At 57.9% G+C, this 16,846-nt stretch overlaps 2 protein-coding genes across 6 annotated transcripts in view; both read left to right on the forward strand.

Annotated features, from left to right (window-relative positions):
* The window catches only part of SIN3B (SIN3 transcription regulator family member B), a 47,239-nt gene extending 36,491 nt beyond the window's left edge, over positions 1 to 10,748 (forward strand). For 4 of the 5 annotated variants that reach the window (XM_037022202.2, XM_037022205.2, XM_037022206.2 and 1 more), the window contains 7 exons: positions 1,465 to 2,068; positions 2,181 to 2,350; positions 6,428 to 6,601; positions 6,938 to 7,030; positions 8,146 to 8,240; positions 8,458 to 8,662; positions 8,880 to 10,748. In XM_037022202.2, coding sequence (XP_036878097.1) covers positions 1,465 to 2,068; positions 2,181 to 2,350; positions 6,428 to 6,601; positions 6,938 to 7,030; positions 8,146 to 8,240; positions 8,458 to 8,662; positions 8,880 to 9,110 — 1,572 coding nt within the window. In that variant the 3' untranslated portion in view covers positions 9,111 to 10,748. The remainder of the gene's footprint in view (positions 1 to 1,464; positions 2,069 to 2,180; positions 2,351 to 6,427; positions 6,602 to 6,937; positions 7,031 to 8,145; positions 8,241 to 8,457; positions 8,663 to 8,879) is intronic. The other variant, XM_037022204.2, reaches the window with a different exon arrangement.
* Positions 10,749 to 13,639: 2,891 nt separating this feature from the next.
* Positions 13,640 to 16,217, forward strand: F2RL3 (F2R like thrombin or trypsin receptor 3). The gene is made up of 2 exons (XM_017659963.3): positions 13,640 to 14,098; positions 14,316 to 16,217. The coding sequence occupies exons 1-2, from the start codon at positions 13,990 to 13,992 to the stop codon at positions 15,380 to 15,382; spliced, it is 1,176 nt and encodes a 391-aa protein (XP_017515452.1). The 5' UTR covers positions 13,640 to 13,989; the 3' UTR covers positions 15,383 to 16,217.
* The last annotated feature ends 629 nt before the right edge of the window (positions 16,218 to 16,846 follow it).

Consider the following 16,846-nt stretch of genomic DNA (forward strand, 5'->3'; position numbering starts at 1 on the left):
TGGTCCTGCCCCCTCACTTTAATTCTCAGGTGGGTCCTCGAGGCAGGAGACACCATCTGCCCATGGGCTCTGTGGTACGTCCTCAGAATGACAGTTAAAAGTGTGGCTGTGAAATTTACTGTGGTCATTCCCAGCAGAGTTCCTCGGCTCTATCCCTGGGGGGTGAGGAGGAAGGGACGCACACTCAGTTCAGGACAGGAGGTGGGCCCACTGGCCTGGCTGTTCAACATGTGCAGGCCCTTTGTGCACAGGAAAGTGAGATCCCTGTTCCGTTGTGAATTAGCAGAGCATAGTTCTGTGTTATGAACATCCAAAAAAGGACTGAGAAAGGGTTTTGAGGGTGTTGGCATAAATGAGACAGGGCTGTGGAAGCAGGTCTTGCTAACAGGTCAGTGCGTGCTTGCAGACCACCTGGAGGTCCCCACCAGCAAGGAGGAGATATCTTGGTGGCTGCAGGATTCACAGTTAATAGGGGAGCACAGCCTTTGATGGGATGAGATGCGTGCGCGCCCTGGGAAACTGAGGCCCTGTGGGACAGCAGAGGAGAGCCCGCTTCCCTGTAGTCATTGATCCTGCGGGTGCTGGAGGAGCCCTGTCAGTGCCGCACCTGGGCTGGTCACCCAAAGGCCGAGGGATGCCCAGCCTTGCCCTTGGGAGCTCCCTCCTCTGCAGGGACGGGGACCCTCACTTTTCCTAAGAGCTTGAGTGTGTCAGGCCTCTACCTGGTGCTCAGGATTGGTGCCACCCAGGAGAGAGCAGGACGGCGGGTGGGGGGAGGGCTAATGCCCTCGGGCAGCTGGAGGTGGTCCAGAGGAAGTGTGATTGTCTTCAGGATTGTAAGGAGAAAAGTCAGGAACTGGATAAAGACCGGGGGGATGAGTGGAACCCAGGGCGGCGGTCTCCCAGGCAGGAGAGCAAACGGGAGCAGGCAGAGGCCCGGCACACAGCAGAGGGGCCAGTGCCGAGGTCCACTGGAGGTGGGTGCGGCAGGAGGTGCTGCAGGGTAGGGTGCCGGGCCGGGGTCCCCTCCCATGCAGTGTGGGGCAGCCAGGAAGGTGCGGTGGGCTGACTGCCCCTGGCCAAGGGGCTGGTGGCAGGTGGGGAGCCGCAGGGGTAGGGGGTGTTGGGGGTCAGGGCGGACCATGTGCGAAGGGCCGAGGGAGAGGAGGGGCTCACATTTAGGCAGTGGGAAGACTGAGTCCAGTTGAGTGACTGAACATTGAGTGACTGAATATTGGTGGGTGGGGAGGCCCATGGCCCACCGGGGCCCTCCCCACCCCCAGGGGAGCCTGGTCGGCCGGCCCCTGGTAACAGGGGTGCTTCCCCCTCATTTGTGCTGGCCTGTAGGCGGGGGGAGGATGGCCCCGGTCAGGCCCAGGTCCGACCAAAGTGCAGTGCCTGTGGTGCCTGGCTGGCGTGTCTTGGCGGGTCGCCTCCTGCCTGACAGCCTCCCCATCCCCCCAGCACCAGGAGCAGCACTCGGAGGGCCGGAGTGCTCCCTCCAGTGAGCCGCACCTCATCTTCGTGTACGAGGACAGGCAGGTCCTGGAGGACGCGGCCACGCTCATCAGCTACTACGTGAAGCGGCAGCCCGCCATCCAGAAGGAAGACCAGGGCACCATCCACCAGCTGCTGCACCAGTTCGTGCCCAGCCTCTTCTTCTCTCAGCAGCTGGACCTGGGGGCATCCGAGGACTCAGCCGACGAGGGTCGGGGCAGCCCCCCGGGCCAGGGAGCAGACCCTGGCGACCGGAAGAAGCTGGTGCCTGCGCCGCAGGGTACCCCCCCAGAGGAGAAGGGGGCCACGGGTGAGGTGCCCGTGGCCGAGCAGCCGCCACAGCCGCACAAGCCCCTGGATGATGTCTATAGCCTCTTCTTTGCCAACAATAACTGGTACTTCTTCCTGCGGCTCCACCAGACCCTGTGCTCCAGGCTCCTGAAGATCTACCGCCAGGCACAGAAGCAGCTGCTGGAGCGCCGGACTGAGACAGAGCGAGAGAAGCTGCTGTGTGAGGGCCGCCGGGAGAAGGGCGGCGGCCCGGCCATGGAGCTGCGGCTCCGGCAGCCCAGTGAGCCCGGGCCCAGGGCTGGGCGGCTGACGGGAAGTGCTGGGCGGGCGGTCACTCCCCACGGAGGCTCCTGAGGCCTGGCCCCGGTGACCGTGGTCCCCGCCACCCACAGGTGAGGTGGAGCTGGAGGAATACTACCCGGCCTTCCTGGACATGGTGCGGAGCCTGCTGGAGGGCAGCATCGACCCCACGCAGTACGAGGACGCTCTGCGGGAGATGTTCACCATCCACGCTTATGTGGGCTTCACCATGGATAAGCTGGTGCAGAGCATCGCCAGGCAGGTGAGCCGTGCACCGGCCCCTCCCTGCACCCCCACTGGCCACAGGCCCTGAAGACTGCCCCTCCTTTCCTTCACTCCCATGCCATATGGTTGGCCTGCGGTTGGCTTTTTTTTTAGCTATGTCACAATTCAGTAGCATTTAGCACATTCTTAAGGTTGTGCAAACACCACCTCTGTCTAGTTCCAGGGCATTCCATCCACCTGCAGGAGACCCCATCCCCATGAGCAGTCACTCCCCCTCCCCCTCCCCCAGCCCTGGCAGCTACTGATCTTTCTGTCTCTGGATCTGCTTGTTTTGGACTTTTTCCTTAAAATCACACACTACAAGGACCTTCAGGTCTGGCTTCTCTCACTCAGCATGATGGTTGGGGGTTCGCTCGTGTGTGGCCGGTCAGGACCCCACTCCTTTTCATGGCTGAGTAATAGTCTGCCATCAGGATAGATCACACCGTGGGTATCTGCCCACCTGTGGGTGGACACCCTGGGTTACTGACACCTTTTGGTGACTGACTGGTGCTTATACAATCAGCCATACAAGGGCTTGTTTGAGCCTTTGTTCACAAGCCTTTCTATTTTATTTTGGTATCATTAATGTACAATTACATGAGCAACATTATGGTTACTAGATTCTCCCCATTATCAAGTCCCCACCACACACCCCATTACAGTCACTGTCCATCAGAGTCACTACTTGTCTTCTCTGTGTTGTACAGCCTACCCCGTGCACCCCTCCCCCATTTTCCCCCTTATCCCTCCCGCCCCACCCCTCCCCCAGTCCCTTTCCCTTTGGCAACTGATAGTCCATTCTTGGGTTCTTTGAGTCTGCTGCTGTTTTGTTCCTTCAGTTTTTGCTTTGTTCTTATACTCCACAGATGAGTGAAATCATTTGGTACTTGTCTTTCTCCGACTGGCTTATTTCACTGAGCATAATACCCTCTAGCTCCATCCATGTTGTTGCAAATGGTAGGATTTGTTTCTTTCTTATGGCTGAGTAATATTCCATCGTGTATATGCACCGCATCTTCTTTATCCATTCATCTACTGATGGACACTTAGGTTGCTTCCATTTCTTGGCTATTGTAAATAGTGCTGTGATAGACATAGGGGTGCTTGTGTCTTTTTCACACTGGGTTGCTGCATTCTTAGGGGAAATTCCTAGGAGTGGAATTCCTGGGTCAAATGATATTTCTATTTTTAGTTTTTTGAGGAACCTCCATACTGCTTTCCACAATGGTTGAACTAGTTTACATTCCCACTGGCAGTGTAGGAGCGTTCTCCTTTCTCCACATCCTCGCCAACATTTGTTGTTGTTTGTCTTTTGGATGGTGGCCATCCTTACTGGTGTGAGGTGATATCTCATTGTGGTTTTAATTTGCATTTCTCTGATAATTAGCAACGTGGAGCATGTTTTCATGTGTCTGTTGGCCATCTGAATTTCTTCTTTAGAGAACTGTCTGTTCAGCTCCTGTGCCCATTTTTTAATTGGCTTATTTGCTTTTTGTTTGTTGAGGCGCGTGAGCTTTTGTATATTTTGGATGCCAGCCCTTTATCGGATCTGTCATTTATGGATATAGTCTCCCATACTGTAGGATGCCTTTTTGTCCTTCTGATGGTGTCCTTTGCTGTACAGAAGCTTTTCATTTATGCTTTTGTCCCACTTGTTCATTTTTGCTTTTGTTTCCGTTGCCCAGGGAGATATGTTCATGAAGAAGTTGCTCATGTTTATATTCAAGAGAGTTTTGCCTATGTGTTTTCCTAAAGGTTTTATGGTTTCATGACTTTACATTCAGGTCTTTGATCTATTTCGAGTTTACTTTTGTGTGTGGGGTTAGACTGTGATCCAGTTTCATTCTCTTGCATGTAGCTGTCCAGTTTTGCCAGCACCAGCTGTTGAAGAGGCTGTCATTTCCCCATTACACAAGCCTTTCTTGAGGGAACTTAGCTCACTTCTGCTAGAAAGTGAATACCAATGACATTCCTTAGTACTGTTTGTGGTGGTGAAAAGTCACCCGCAGCTGAAGGTCAACAAGGGGAAGTTTGTCATGTAAACAAACAGCAGAAGCCCAGGCGAGTCAGGGTGGCCAGGGGACGTACGTGGGTCTCACGCAGTCGCCACTGGAGCTGTTGTCCAACTGGGCTTTTGTTTCCTGCTTATCAAGTGAGGCTGATCACCGTAAAGTAGAAAAGAAGCTGGAAAAACAAGAGCATAATTACTATCCTACCCAGATAAGGTCACTAGAAATACTTCAGAAATGGCATTGTCTTCCAGAAGCTCCGTAAGAGCTTGGAATAAAGTATATACGGAAAAGTGCCACAGTCCTAAGTATGCAGCTCAGCGGGTCTGCACTAATGGACACCCCTGCCTGTACCCGTCCCAGCCACTCCCCACTCATGGGCACCCACTGCCCTTATTTTTTATGCTGAGATAGAGCCTCTGGTATGGAGCTGCACATGAATGGTATGCAGCATGTCTGGCTGTGTCCAGGCAGCGTGGTTCTGCAAGATTGCTCTCTGTTGAGACACCCGTGGCTCATGTATCCTCTGCCTGGGATGGATTCCCAGGAAGGAGCCCCATTTGGGCCCTTGGGGCTTGTGGCCTGTGTGTTTGCACTGTTCCCCTGTGGCAGGGTGCAGACCACAGGCAGCCTCCACGGAAGCTCTGCATTCCCGCCAGGTGCTCAGCATCAGTGGTGCCGCATCCCTCAGGGATGCATGGGCAGTGGGATGCATGTTGCAGCTTTCTTGCATCTCCCTGTGGCTCCTGGGGTGGGACCTCCCAGTACCCCTCCAGCTGCGTGGATGTCCGGCCTACCTGCACTGTTTGCCCTTTGCCTTCTTGGTGAGTGGGAGGCTTTGCTTCTTCTGGCCAAAGGCACACGAGCACTGACCGCTGTATGCCGACACCCTGACACTTGTGTTTTGGGCTGGCCTGCCTGCTTCCCGTTGCACGCCAGGCCAGGTCTCTGTCCCTTCCCGTCGTCCTGTAGTCACAGCTGCTGCAGCTGGGTGGCAGGGAATCAGGCCCGGGCAGCATGGAGAGAGGATACCTGTGGCCCAGCCTGTGGCTCTCGGCGGCAGAGACACTGGGGATGCCCGAGAGCTGAGCATTCTGTACCCCAGGCAGGGGGGCAGCCTGCCCACAGGGCCTCATCTGTAGCGCCAGGAAGGTTGGATCACGGGGCACTTTGATAATGATTTTTTTAAATCCTCCTCTCCACCAGTGTGCCTTCTAGAACCTGTTTTAAAATAAGGGAAAAGGACCAATAAAAACGGAGGTTTAGCTGAAGGCCTGGTTGGGACAGGACCCCAGCTGAGGCACCACCAACCTGCCCAGAAACCCACGGGGCCCTCCATGCCCAGTCTGCAGCGTGCCAGCTCCGGCCCTGCTCTGTGCTCACTCTCTTCTTTTTAATCAGCATTCCTTGTTTCAGTGATGGCAGCCAGTGCCTCCTGGGAACACACTGTGCCAGGCACTGTGTGAGACCCTGTGTCTCCCCGTCATATTTATTCAACAAAGCAGCGTATGGAGAAGAAACTGAGGCCACAAGTCTGGCGGCCTGCCTAGGCCCCAGCTAGAGCTCTGCTCAGACTCATGCCTGCCCAGCCTGCCCCACCCGCCCCTGCTGTTCCCATTTCTCGTCTCTTCCTAAACTTAAAAGGCTTAGAGTATGTTCATGGAAATTAAAGGAATTACTTGGGTTTATAGGTAACCATTTTGAGAAAAACCACCACCTAACCACACCTGTCACCACATGACCTTTAGGTGATTCCCATCCTGATTTTGGCACATTTTCCTCAGTATGTTTTCTCATGCCCAAGTAGGGTCTGCTGCTCTGGTCTGGACTGGTTTAGACCAGCTTGCTCTGGTCTGGTCTGCTCTAGCTTGGTCTGCTCTCGTCTGGTCCAGTGCACAGCCAGCACAGGCCACCTGCACAGCCCCGTGGGGCCTCGCCTTCGACCCCTGTGTGGCCTCCTCGGGGAGGTCGGGGGGGTGTTGCAGCAGGCAGTGGGAGTGGTGGCTGTGCCTCCCAACCCTGGGGGTCTCATGCCTGGCCCCCACTGCTCTCCTCCCCACCAGCTGCACCACCTCGTGAGTGATGACGTGTGTCTGAAGGTGGTGGAGCTCTACCTGAATGAGAAGAAACGGGGTGCTGCTGGTGGGAACCTGTCTTCCCGCTGTGTCCGTGCTGCGAGGGAGACCAGCTACCAGTGGAAGGCGGAGCGGTGCATGGCTGACGAGAACTGCTTCAAGGTGAGGCAGCACAGCGTGCCTGGCCCCACACAGCTGGGGGCAGGAGGGCGCTGGGCCCACGACAGGACAGGACAGTCACTGTGCCGGTGCTCGGTCTGGACTATGGCTCAGCCGCAGGCCGGCCTGGGACCTTGCACACCTTTCACTAGGCTCCTGGATGCTGGCCTCAGCCTCAGGTGCTGCAGGGCCTGAGGTACACACCCAGCACATGGTCCCTCAAGGATGGGGGAGCCTTGGAGGCTCGTGAAGAAGGGCTGTGGATGATCTTTCAGCCCTGTCCTGTGCCAACCTAGGCTGTTCTCACAGCTTCTGCTGTTCATCTCTCTCCATCCCTAGGTGATGTTTCTCCAGCGTAAAGCACAGGTCATCATGACCATCGAGCTCTTGGACACTGAGGAGGCCCAGACGGAGGACCCTGTGGAGGTCCAGGTGAGGACCGTAGCCCTCTGCTCTGTGCTCTGTGCTCACTGTGGGTGCTCCCACCCCTTGAGCCCCGTGCACACACTGGTTAAGTACAGGTTGAAAACGTCCACCCAGAGACGCTGCACCATGAGGCTGAGTGCTTTCCTTGGAAACCCAAGATGGGGTGGCAGTTGCAGAGGACCCTTCAGGAGTTGCAAGGAAACAAGAGCCAGGCCACCCTCCCCCAAAACTCTGGCTCCCCGCTCTTCCCACCTGCTGCAGACATCAAGATATCCCCATTGGACCGTGGCCCCATCACTCAGACCCTGTGGCCTGTGGTGACCTTTGCACTCCCTGTACATAAGACTCTGAATTCTGGGTGTCTATCCCCCACCACCAGGGAAACCTGCCTGGCGCACTTTCTGAATTGCATGCTCCACCTGTGCCCTTGGCGGCTAGGAGCAGGCCCAGGAGGCCCTGGCCCCACCATAGCCACGGGAAGTCCCTTGCAGCATCCTTCCCTGCCTGCTTCAGGGCTCCCCACACAGCAAAACTGTCCAAGACAAAGGAGGGCAGAGGCCTGCACACCCTGCCCAATTTGGGAGTTCCCAGCAGATCTGGGTTTGTGAAGCTCAAGTGTGGAGGAGCCTCTGGCTTTAACAGGGTGGATGCAGGGTCCCCTGGACACAGGGAGCCATGCCCACCCTGGACCTGGGTGGGCCCTGCGAGCCTGCCTTTTACCCACTCCCACCTCCTGCCTGGCTTTCCCTCTGCCTACCTGCTGTTTGTTTCCTTTTGTCTGTCCGTGTCCCTTGGACCCTGCTGTCCTCTGTTGGGGGAGGGCATTCCCTGTGTGAACTTGTTACATGATAGACATAGAAAGGCCATTACACAACAGGGGTTCAGCCCCTAAAAGCACTAAAGGCTGTGAGTTGAGTTGTCTGCACTGGTGTGCAGGTCCTGCTCTCACTGGGTCGTTTGTCAGGAGCTGCAGGCTGGTGGTTTCCACCACGCATCAGCTGCCATCCTCCCAGTGCTTTGGGATGATGGGGACAAAATCCCCAGGAGCCCTTGAGCTTGGGGTCCTGCTGAGAGGTCTGCAGCTCTGATACCATGGGCCGTGTGTCCCTCCTTTCCCTCAGCACCTGGCTCGGTATGTGGAGCAGTATGTGGGGACCGAGGGTGCATCCAGCTCGCCCACCGAGGGCTTCCTCCTGAAGCCCGTGTTCCTGCAGAGGTGAGAGGGCCCGCAGCACCGGGGAGGCCCCCTCACCATCACCGGCACTGGGGCGGGTGTCACTGGGTCTTAGAGTCTCCAGGGCTGAAGGGGTTGGTCGCATTTTCCATCCCTTCTATGTGCATTTCTCCAACCCCTGGGAAGCTGGATGTCTCCCTGATGTTTGTGGGCCACCAGGATTTCCTGGTGTGCAAATGCTCTCCTCTTCTGGCCCCAGGAACCTCAAGAAGTTCCGGCGGTGGCAGTGTGAACAGGCGCGCGCCCTGCGCGGGGAGGCCAAGAGCTCCTGGAGGCGGCTGGTCGGTGTGGAGAGCGCCTGCGACACGGACTGCCGCTTCAAGCTCGGTACCCACAAGATGGTGTTTGTTGTCAACTCCGAGGACTACATGTACCGCCGTGGGACCCTCTGCCGGGCCAAGCAGGTGCCCCTCCCTGCAGAGTCCTGGGGACTTGGAGTTCAGCCTGTGGCCATCTGTAGGGGTGCCTGGGCCCCCTAGATCCAGCCCATAGCCATTTTGGGGTGTCTGGGCCCCCAAAATCTATCCCATGGCTGTTAGAGGGTTCCTGGGTCCCTCAAGATGCAGTTACAGCCATTCTGGGGCACCTGCGCTACACTGACTCCCATCCTACTCTCTGCAGGTGCAGCCCCTCGTCCTGCTGCGCCACCACCAGCACTTTGAGGAGTGGCACGGCCGCTGGCTGGAGGACAATGTGACCATGGAGGCGGCTGGTCTGGTGCAGGACTGGCTGATGGGTGAGGAGGACGAGGACATGGTGCCCTGCAAGACACGCTGTGAGACGGCGCACGTGCACGGCCTGCCTGTGACCCGCTACCGAGTGCAGTACAGCCGCCGCCCAGCCTCGCCCTGATTCGCCGGAGCGGGTACCTCCGCACAGCTTGTCGTCGCTCCCTGGGCCTCAGTGTCTGTCAGGGGCCTTTCCACGGATAAACTGAGGGGAGCCGAGCGTCCTCCAGCCTTGTTGCTCGGGTTGTGAGCTCCACGGAGGGTGGGCTTGGGTTGGCTTGTGGCCGCACGCTGCCATCCTACTTGGCTGCCCAGCTTCCTCTGGGCTCAGCCTGTGCCAAACCTGAGCTCCCCTGCACTTGAACTCTGGGGTTCAGTCCCTGCATGTGGGGGGAGTCAATGTGCTGGCCACGAAGTGAGTGAGTGTATCATGCACCTGCTGGGCCAATTTTTCATGTGCCAAGTCCCCAGGGGGGCACCTCTGGTCCTTTGGCCTACTAGGTGTCTGGAGAAGTCAGCCACACGAGGACATACATTTGGGAGGGGGTTGGAGTGGAGTCAGGTCTGGAGGGACCTGCTTGAAAAACAAGCATGTCCTTTCCAAATGGTTCTGAGAGCTTCTGAAATCATTGTCCTTGCTTGGTGATGCCTGCATCTGGTGGCTTAGGCATCGGCTTGGTCCAGCCAGTGCTCAGGGGCCTCCATCACTTAGAAATAGAGAAGAACCCTTTTAGCCAAATAGCAGGATTACACTGGGACGTCAAGACGTGGAGTGGGTAGGCAGCAGAACTGCCTGCAGGACCCCACTCTGGAAGAACGACCCCACACCCCATGTTGATCTGGCAGCCAGACTCCAGGTTCAAGAGGGGAGGGGCTCAGCCTGGCACTCCCCTGAGCTCCAGAGGTCCCCCCGGGAAGGGCCCTGGGGCTCAGCCCTGCACCTAAGGTGGATGTTCAAGAAACATGTATGCACATGCTTATTTATTCCTTTATGCTCTTAGTGGTTGTACCTACTGCGACAGCGAAGTCCCTGCTTTCCAGAGGGTGAGACCCCTCTTCCTGGATCTCTGTGTGCTCCTGACCTCGCTGGCCCTGCATCCTCCGCCCAGGGAGCGCACGGGTGTGAGGCCAGTGTCCTGCCGAGGCTTCCAAGGCTTTCTGTGCTGAGAATGCCAAGCAGTTCAGACCGGGGACCAGCTCTTTATACTGCTTGCACTGTGAGAAGCCCTGGACAGGCCGACACCTCCAGACAGAGTGGAGTCTGCTGATGGGTGGGCTGGGAGCTCCCCCAGATGGCTTCCTCTTTGTCCAGCCACAGCCCCTATCCTCCTGCAGCTGAGCTGTGCCAAACCCACAGTTCCAGGAAGTGGAGACATGTTTCTAGAAGTTACCTGTGGAACTCGAGGTTTATGAAGCCTTTGACTCTTGGCCTGGCTGATTCCAAGGCCGGCTTGTCCCACCCAGGGTCTCCTTGACCCGGTTTTCTCAAGTGTAATCCAGGCACTTTGTTGGCACCCTTGTTTTATAAGAAGGGAACTGATCACTGGCATTCCTGACCCAGACCCTCCTGGCAGGCAGCTGTCCTCCTCTGGGGCCTGGGGTGCAGGCCAGACCCCGCTGGGCCCCCACCCTGCATGCCGCTGGGGAGCCTCTTCTGTTTTTGAAGAATCTGTTCCAGGGCTTGTATTTCCTTTGCAGCTGTTTTGAATGTAGTTTTCCTTTTCTATTTATTTGCACATTAAAGTTAAAAATTAAGTATTGACTCAATAAGTACAGACAGTCTTCCTGTGCCCATGCTGGTCGGTTCCCAAATCCTGCGCGCAGATCCCGTGTACAGAATCCTTGGCAGCCTCCTCCGCACCTGCATGGTGGGCACCATTTCCCTGGTGCATTCTAGAAAACCTCAGTTTTTCTGTTGAGTAGAAATGAGTGTTGTGTGTACAAAACCCAGTGTGAGGACTGCCATGTTTGCTTCTGCGCATTCTTTGCAGAGGCCTGCAGTGCCCACCAGCCCCACAGCCCTTGAATCTCCCCTCCCAGATGGACACCCCCTGTCCTTCCCCTCGCCCCTAGTGTGACACACCATCACTGTGTCCCCTGAACATCTGGACCCCTTCCCACCTGGCCCTGCCCCCACCTTCACCTCCAGGTAGGTGGGAGCTCTGTCTGCATCCTAGCGGACACCCCAGGAAGCCCCTGCCCTGGCCCTGACTCAGCGCCATTCCCAGGTCTTACCTTTCAGGTCTGTGAGTCCAGGCTGCTCGCCCTCTGCCAGCCCACCCTACCTACCTGGCCAGTCCTCTCACAGGAGTTGTCCCCAACTTCCCTGAGTGGCTACTGCTGCTGCCCATATGCACCCCATGCCCAAGAAGCCCCTCATGGTGCCCACCTCCCCTGCCAGAGAGGGCTTCTGAGGAGTTTGGTGAATGAGGGTTGGTGCTACACCAGATTTCTCTTGCCTCAATCCCATGTTGGAGGTATCTAGAGCCCCCTCTAAGCCCCAAGACTGGCCTGCCTTGCTCAGAAGCGCTGGGAGTCCTCAGTGCACAAGGTGGCTGCTGCAGCTCCTAGGAAGGACACCCTGTTCCAGGAGAGCAGACAGGAGCCAGTCCCAAGGGACCTGTGTAGTGACCCCAAGATTCCCACCCCTGTGGACACCCCCGAATGAGTCCCTGCCCTTGGGTGGGTGGGGCCCGTGACCTGATGAGATTTCTGGATGGAGACAGGCGGGTCTGCTGACCATGTTGGGGAGGGGGTATGGCCTGTGTGGGTGAGGACCTGGCCCTGTGGACACCGAGACTGCAGTCTGGTGGGGCCCTGAGCAGAAGACCAGCTCACTGTGAGGGTCCTCACCCGTGGAAGTGCCAGATCCTAGGGACGCATTGTTCCAGGCCACCACGGCAACTAAGGCAGCAGTAAGCAGCAGCCCTAATCAATAAAGCACCCTTCAGCCTCACTGCCCTGCACCTGCCCTTCCCGCCGCACTCAGATCTGGGGAGGTGCAGAGCCGCAGGACCAGCGTGGTTGGGGGCGATGATGCTGGGGAGGCGGTGGGGGGTTTAGGCAGAGCCCAAGGAGCAGTACTGCTTCTGTTACTCGCAAGGTGGTGTATTGGCAAGATAAACTAGCCCTGTACACCTGATGTCCTGACTGAGAATGAGGCTAATTATCCCAAAAAGCAAACTGACCTAAAGGGAGTCTCAGGAGGCCTTTGGTGGGTGGGTGGGTGGCGGGTAGGATGTGCCCGGTAGGAGCCTGCAGGGGCTTGGGTGTGGGGTCAGGGCCCCCAAACCCTCCTGGCGCTTTGTAAGTGCAGCCCTTTGGAATCCCAAGTCTGCCCCTGCCCTGGCTTCTCCAGCACCTTCCCTGTGCAGTCCTGTGCTGGGGGTAAAGGGGAACCCCAGCCCATGGTACACTTGAGCAAACTCAGATTTGGGGTACCAAGGAGGAAGTGCCCAGCAAACAGGGTCACAACACCCTAGAAATCAGGAGAGGGGGAGGCACACCTGTGGGTGCCTGTCTGGCTTCAGCATAGAACGTAAAGAACAATTTGCACAAAGGGGGCTCCCCTGAGAAGCCTTGCACTGGAGGGACTCAAGGGGCTCTCACTGGAGAGGGGGGCCCGGTAGGCTCAGGGTCGGGGAGGCTTCAGGTCCAGGTGGAACTGCAGGGTGAAATCCAGTACTGACTGCTGACTGAGCTGTTGGCCATTTTTTTCCCCACCATTTGAAACCGGTGTACAGGGCTAGTTTATCTGGCCAATACACCACGTTGCAAATAACAGAATCAATAATAAAACAAGTGAAATGCACACACCGTCACACTGAGCGCATGAACTGTGTTAAGCACCCGGCTCCGTGGCACTGAGCATGCTCCTGTTGCTGTGAGCTGCTACCACCCGCTGGCTCCAGAGCTTGTTCTTCTCGCAAAACTGAAACTGTCCCCGTGAAACCCCGGCACCCAGCCCCTCCCCCGGCCCCCACCCTCTGCTTCCTGTCTCTGTGAACCTGACAATTCTAGGGACCCCGTATAAGTGGACTCATGCAATATGTGTCCTTTTGTGTCTGGCTTAGTTCACAGCCTGGTGCCCTCAAGGTTCGGCCATGTTGGAGCAGGTGTCAGAACCTCCCCCTTTTTAAAGCTGCTATTCTGCCTCTTTTTAAAACATGAGTTCTTATGGAAGTGGCACACGATACAGAGAACACCAGCAATACACAGAGCAGAGAGAGAAGTGGGTGCCCGAGTGCCTCTCCCTAAAGGCAACTGCCCCTAGCGTCTCCCAGGAGATGCCTCCGTGCGGCTCATGGCCCAGCTGGAACAGCAGCCCTGCACCCCCACATCTGGGGTCCCCCATTCCCACAGGCATAGGTTGCTTCTGTTGTGGAAGGCTGTTGGTGCGTGTCCCCGCCTCTGTGCCGCTGGGAATATTTTGGTACAGAAGTCTTCCTGTGCGTGTGTATCTGCCATAAATTTCTAGACATGGAACTCCTGAGCCAAAAAACCCTCTGCAGGGACACCGGTCCACTGCGCCCCCATGACAGCGCGCTGCCGCCTGCCCCCAGCCTTCCCCACACGTTTCCTGTTCTCCTGGAGGGAAGCAGGGTCTCACGGCAGCCGCCCTGTGCGCTGGGGATGTCATCAGTCACAGTGGCCGAGAGATAGGTGTGGGGCTGAATCTGTCCTTGGTGTCAGTGGTAGAAACCGCTCAGAAACGGGGGAGGCTTCTGGCTGAGACCGCTGCACAAGCCAGAGGTCTCCTGGCCTCGGTCCCTCCCCGCCTGGGGCTGGGGGCAGGGACCTCAGCATCTCAGCTGCCAGCTGCACAGACTGCTCGGTCACTTCCTGGCTAGTTCCGTGTCCCTGAGTGTGTGACTAGATTAGGGCTCGCTGTGCCGGGCCACAGCCACATCAGACACCCCTGTCCAGTTAATTTCTTCTTCCTTGAGTCCCACTGCCGAGCAGGAAGTCACAGCCCAGAGCAGCCGGCGCCAAGCCCCGGTGGCATGTGGGTGCTCCTGCTTCTGTGGCCCCTGGTGCTGGGTCTCAGCCTGGAGAGTGACATCCAGAACCCCATCAGCTACGACGAGAGTGGGAGTGCAGGAGGAGGCGATGGTGAGCGATCTGAGGCCCTGCCTCAGGACTGGGGGGAGCCCAGAGCCGGGGGGGTGGAGGGGGAGATGAGACCTGGGGAGTTCGTCCACCCCAGCCCTAAGCCCATGAGGCTGGGGGTGTCCGTGTCCAGCTGGGTCCCATCAGCCCTCGGGTGTGGCGCTGTCCTGTAGGGCGGGGGCAATGTGCGGGCTCTCAGCACGTCTACCCCTCCCCTTAGGTCTCTCTCCCCCAGATGGCACACTGGGATCCTGCACCAGGCCCCAGGCGGCGCCCCGCAGCTTCCCCGGCCAGCTGTGCTCCAACCACAGCGATATCCTGGAGCTCCCGGACAGCTCCCGTGCGCTTCTGCTGGGCTGGGTGCCCACGAGGCTGGTGCCCTCCCTCTATGGGCTGGCCCTGGTCATAGGGCTGCCCGCCAACAGCCTGGCACTGTGGGTGCTGGCCACACGGGTGCCACGGATGCCCTCCACGGTGCTGCTGATGAACCTGGCAGTGGCCGACCTACTGCTAGCCCTGGTGCTGCCTCCGCGCATCGCGTACCACCTGCAGGGCCAGCGATGGCCCTTGGGCGAGGTCGCCTGTCGCCTGGCCACAGCCACGCTGTATGGCCACATGTATGGCTCCGTGCTGCTGCTGGCCGCCGTCAGCCTGGACCGCTACCTGGGTGTGGTGCATCCACTGCGGGCCCGCACCCTCCGGGGCCAGTGCCTAGCTTCTGGGCTCTGTGCCATGGCCTGGCTGGTGGCAGCTGCCCTGGCGCTGCCCCTGGCACTGCAGCAGCAGACCTACCGGCTGTCACACTCGGACCACGTGCTCTGCCATGACGTGCTGCCTGTGGGCACCCAGGCCTCCTACTGGCGGCCTGTCTTCATCTGCCTGGCCGTGCTCGGCTGCTTCCTGCCTCTGCTGGCCATGCTGCTGAGCTACGGGGCCACCCTTTGCACGCTGGCAGCCGGTGGCCGGCGCTATAGCCACGCGCTGAGGCTGACCACGCTGGTGCTGGCCTCGGCTGTGGCTTTCTTCACCCCCAGCAACATCCTGCTGCTCCTGCACTACTCGAACCCAAGTGCGGATGCCTGGGGGGACCTGTACGCCGCCTATGTGCCCAGTCTGGCACTCAGCACGCTCAACAGCTGCGTGGACCCCTTCGTCTACTATTACGTGTCAGCTGAGTTTAGGGACAAGGTGCGGGAGGGGCTGCTCTGCTGGAAGCCCGGCCCCTCAGCGGCCTCCAGGGAGGGGGGCAGCCCTGGGTTGGGCACCCGGTCCTCCTCACTCGTGTGATGGCCCCTCAGAGGGGGGCCAAATGGGAAGAGGGTGTCCTGGGTTGCATAGGGTGCCCTCCCCATTCATGTCCACTAGGAACCTCTGAATAGGATCTTATTTGGAAAGAGGATCTTTGCAGGTGTCATTAGTTAAGATGAGGTTGCATTGGAGGAGGATGGCCCCTAAATCCAACATGACTAGTGTCCTAATAAAAGGACTCAGAGACACACACACAGGGAAAGCCATGTGGCCGTGGCACCAGGCTGATGCTCACACAAGCCAAGGAATGCCACGTCTGTGAGAGACACACTCACTGGTCCAAATTCAATAAGTGGACATGGAGACAGAGAACAGCGGAGCGAGGCTTTAATGCTGGTCCTGCAAGATCGGGTGTCTGGTGGGCCGGCACATCTGGGGAGTTTGGTGCCAATAATTTATCTCCTAGTGTGTGAGTCCCTACCCTGGTTCCTCATTGGCTGAGTCCTACAGGGTTCACAGTCTTCCCCAGAAGTCTCCTAAGCCCGTTATATCCTTCCTTTACATTTCTCTTATTCTTATTGGTAGGTTTAAAAAACTCAAACAGGTATAGCCAGGCCCTTATCAATTCCCCCACCCCCACTCTCAGCCTGAGCAGCTTCCACCACGTGGCCCTTTGTTAATACCTTACTGTTAAAATGTTTAAACATCCTGGTGGGAATAAATCACATTTAGGTTTTATGCGCTGTCCTAACACAGCCCCCTGGCAGCCCAGGGAAGCCGGGAGAGCGTCCTGGCGTACACTCCCCTTGGGAGCCCCCAGATCCCTGCCCACACCTTGATCTCAGACTTTTGGCACCCAGAATTGTCAAATAAATGGCTATGAAGTCACCCAGCACTTGGTAGAGCAGCCCCAGGAAACTCAGGGATTAAGTGCAGATTCCTGGGCCCCTTTCCTCTGCAGTGCAGCCGGGGCAGCCCTGGGCCTGCTGCGGGACCCCACTCAGGCAGACGCTCAGGCTCCCTGGCCCCTGGTGGCCCAGGCGGCAGAGAGCCGATTTGGAGGTCCTCCTTCCCAGAAGTCCGGAGTCCAGCAACAGGAGGGGCTTCCAGATTCAGGGCATCTCCTGAGCAGCCATACCGGAGACCCCCCACTCCACTCCCCAAGGCCTGCTGCAGCCCATTGTTGGGAGCCATTAGGCCCAGCCTGCTGCTGCCACCCAGGCTGCAAAATGTCACTTCTCACCCCTCACCTGAGGTCTGATTCCTCTGCTCACTCTACGTAAGCCCCCACCCCTGGCCCAGGACCACGTGGCAGTAACTTTAGGGTGGATGGTGCACTCCCTATGGGGGGGTTGTGGCCCTGCGACCCCTGCCCCAGCCATTTGCAGCCTGCTCTGAGCGGAGCTGGAGGAGGGCACTGTGTGAAGAGCAGCTGCGGCAGCCCAGAGGCGGAGGCAGCACCTGGGGTCAGCAGGCGCCCTATCTCGGTGACCCTGCTCCCGG

Source organism: Manis javanica, chromosome 13 (genome assembly GCF_040802235.1).
Source record: "Manis javanica isolate MJ-LG chromosome 13, MJ_LKY, whole genome shotgun sequence".
NCBI lineage: Eukaryota > Metazoa > Chordata > Mammalia > Pholidota > Manidae > Manis > Manis javanica.

Bases quoted from the DNA above. Each gene is read 5' to 3' on its own strand.
- F2RL3 (XM_017659963.3), top strand. From the start codon at position 13,990: ATGTGGGTGCTCCTGCTTCTGTGGCCCCTGGTGCTGGGTCTCAGCCTG. The intron at 14,099-14,315 runs GTGAGCGATCTG...CCCTCCCCTTAG, and splicing joins GAGTGCAGGAGGAGGCGATG to GTCTCTCTCCCCCAGATGGC.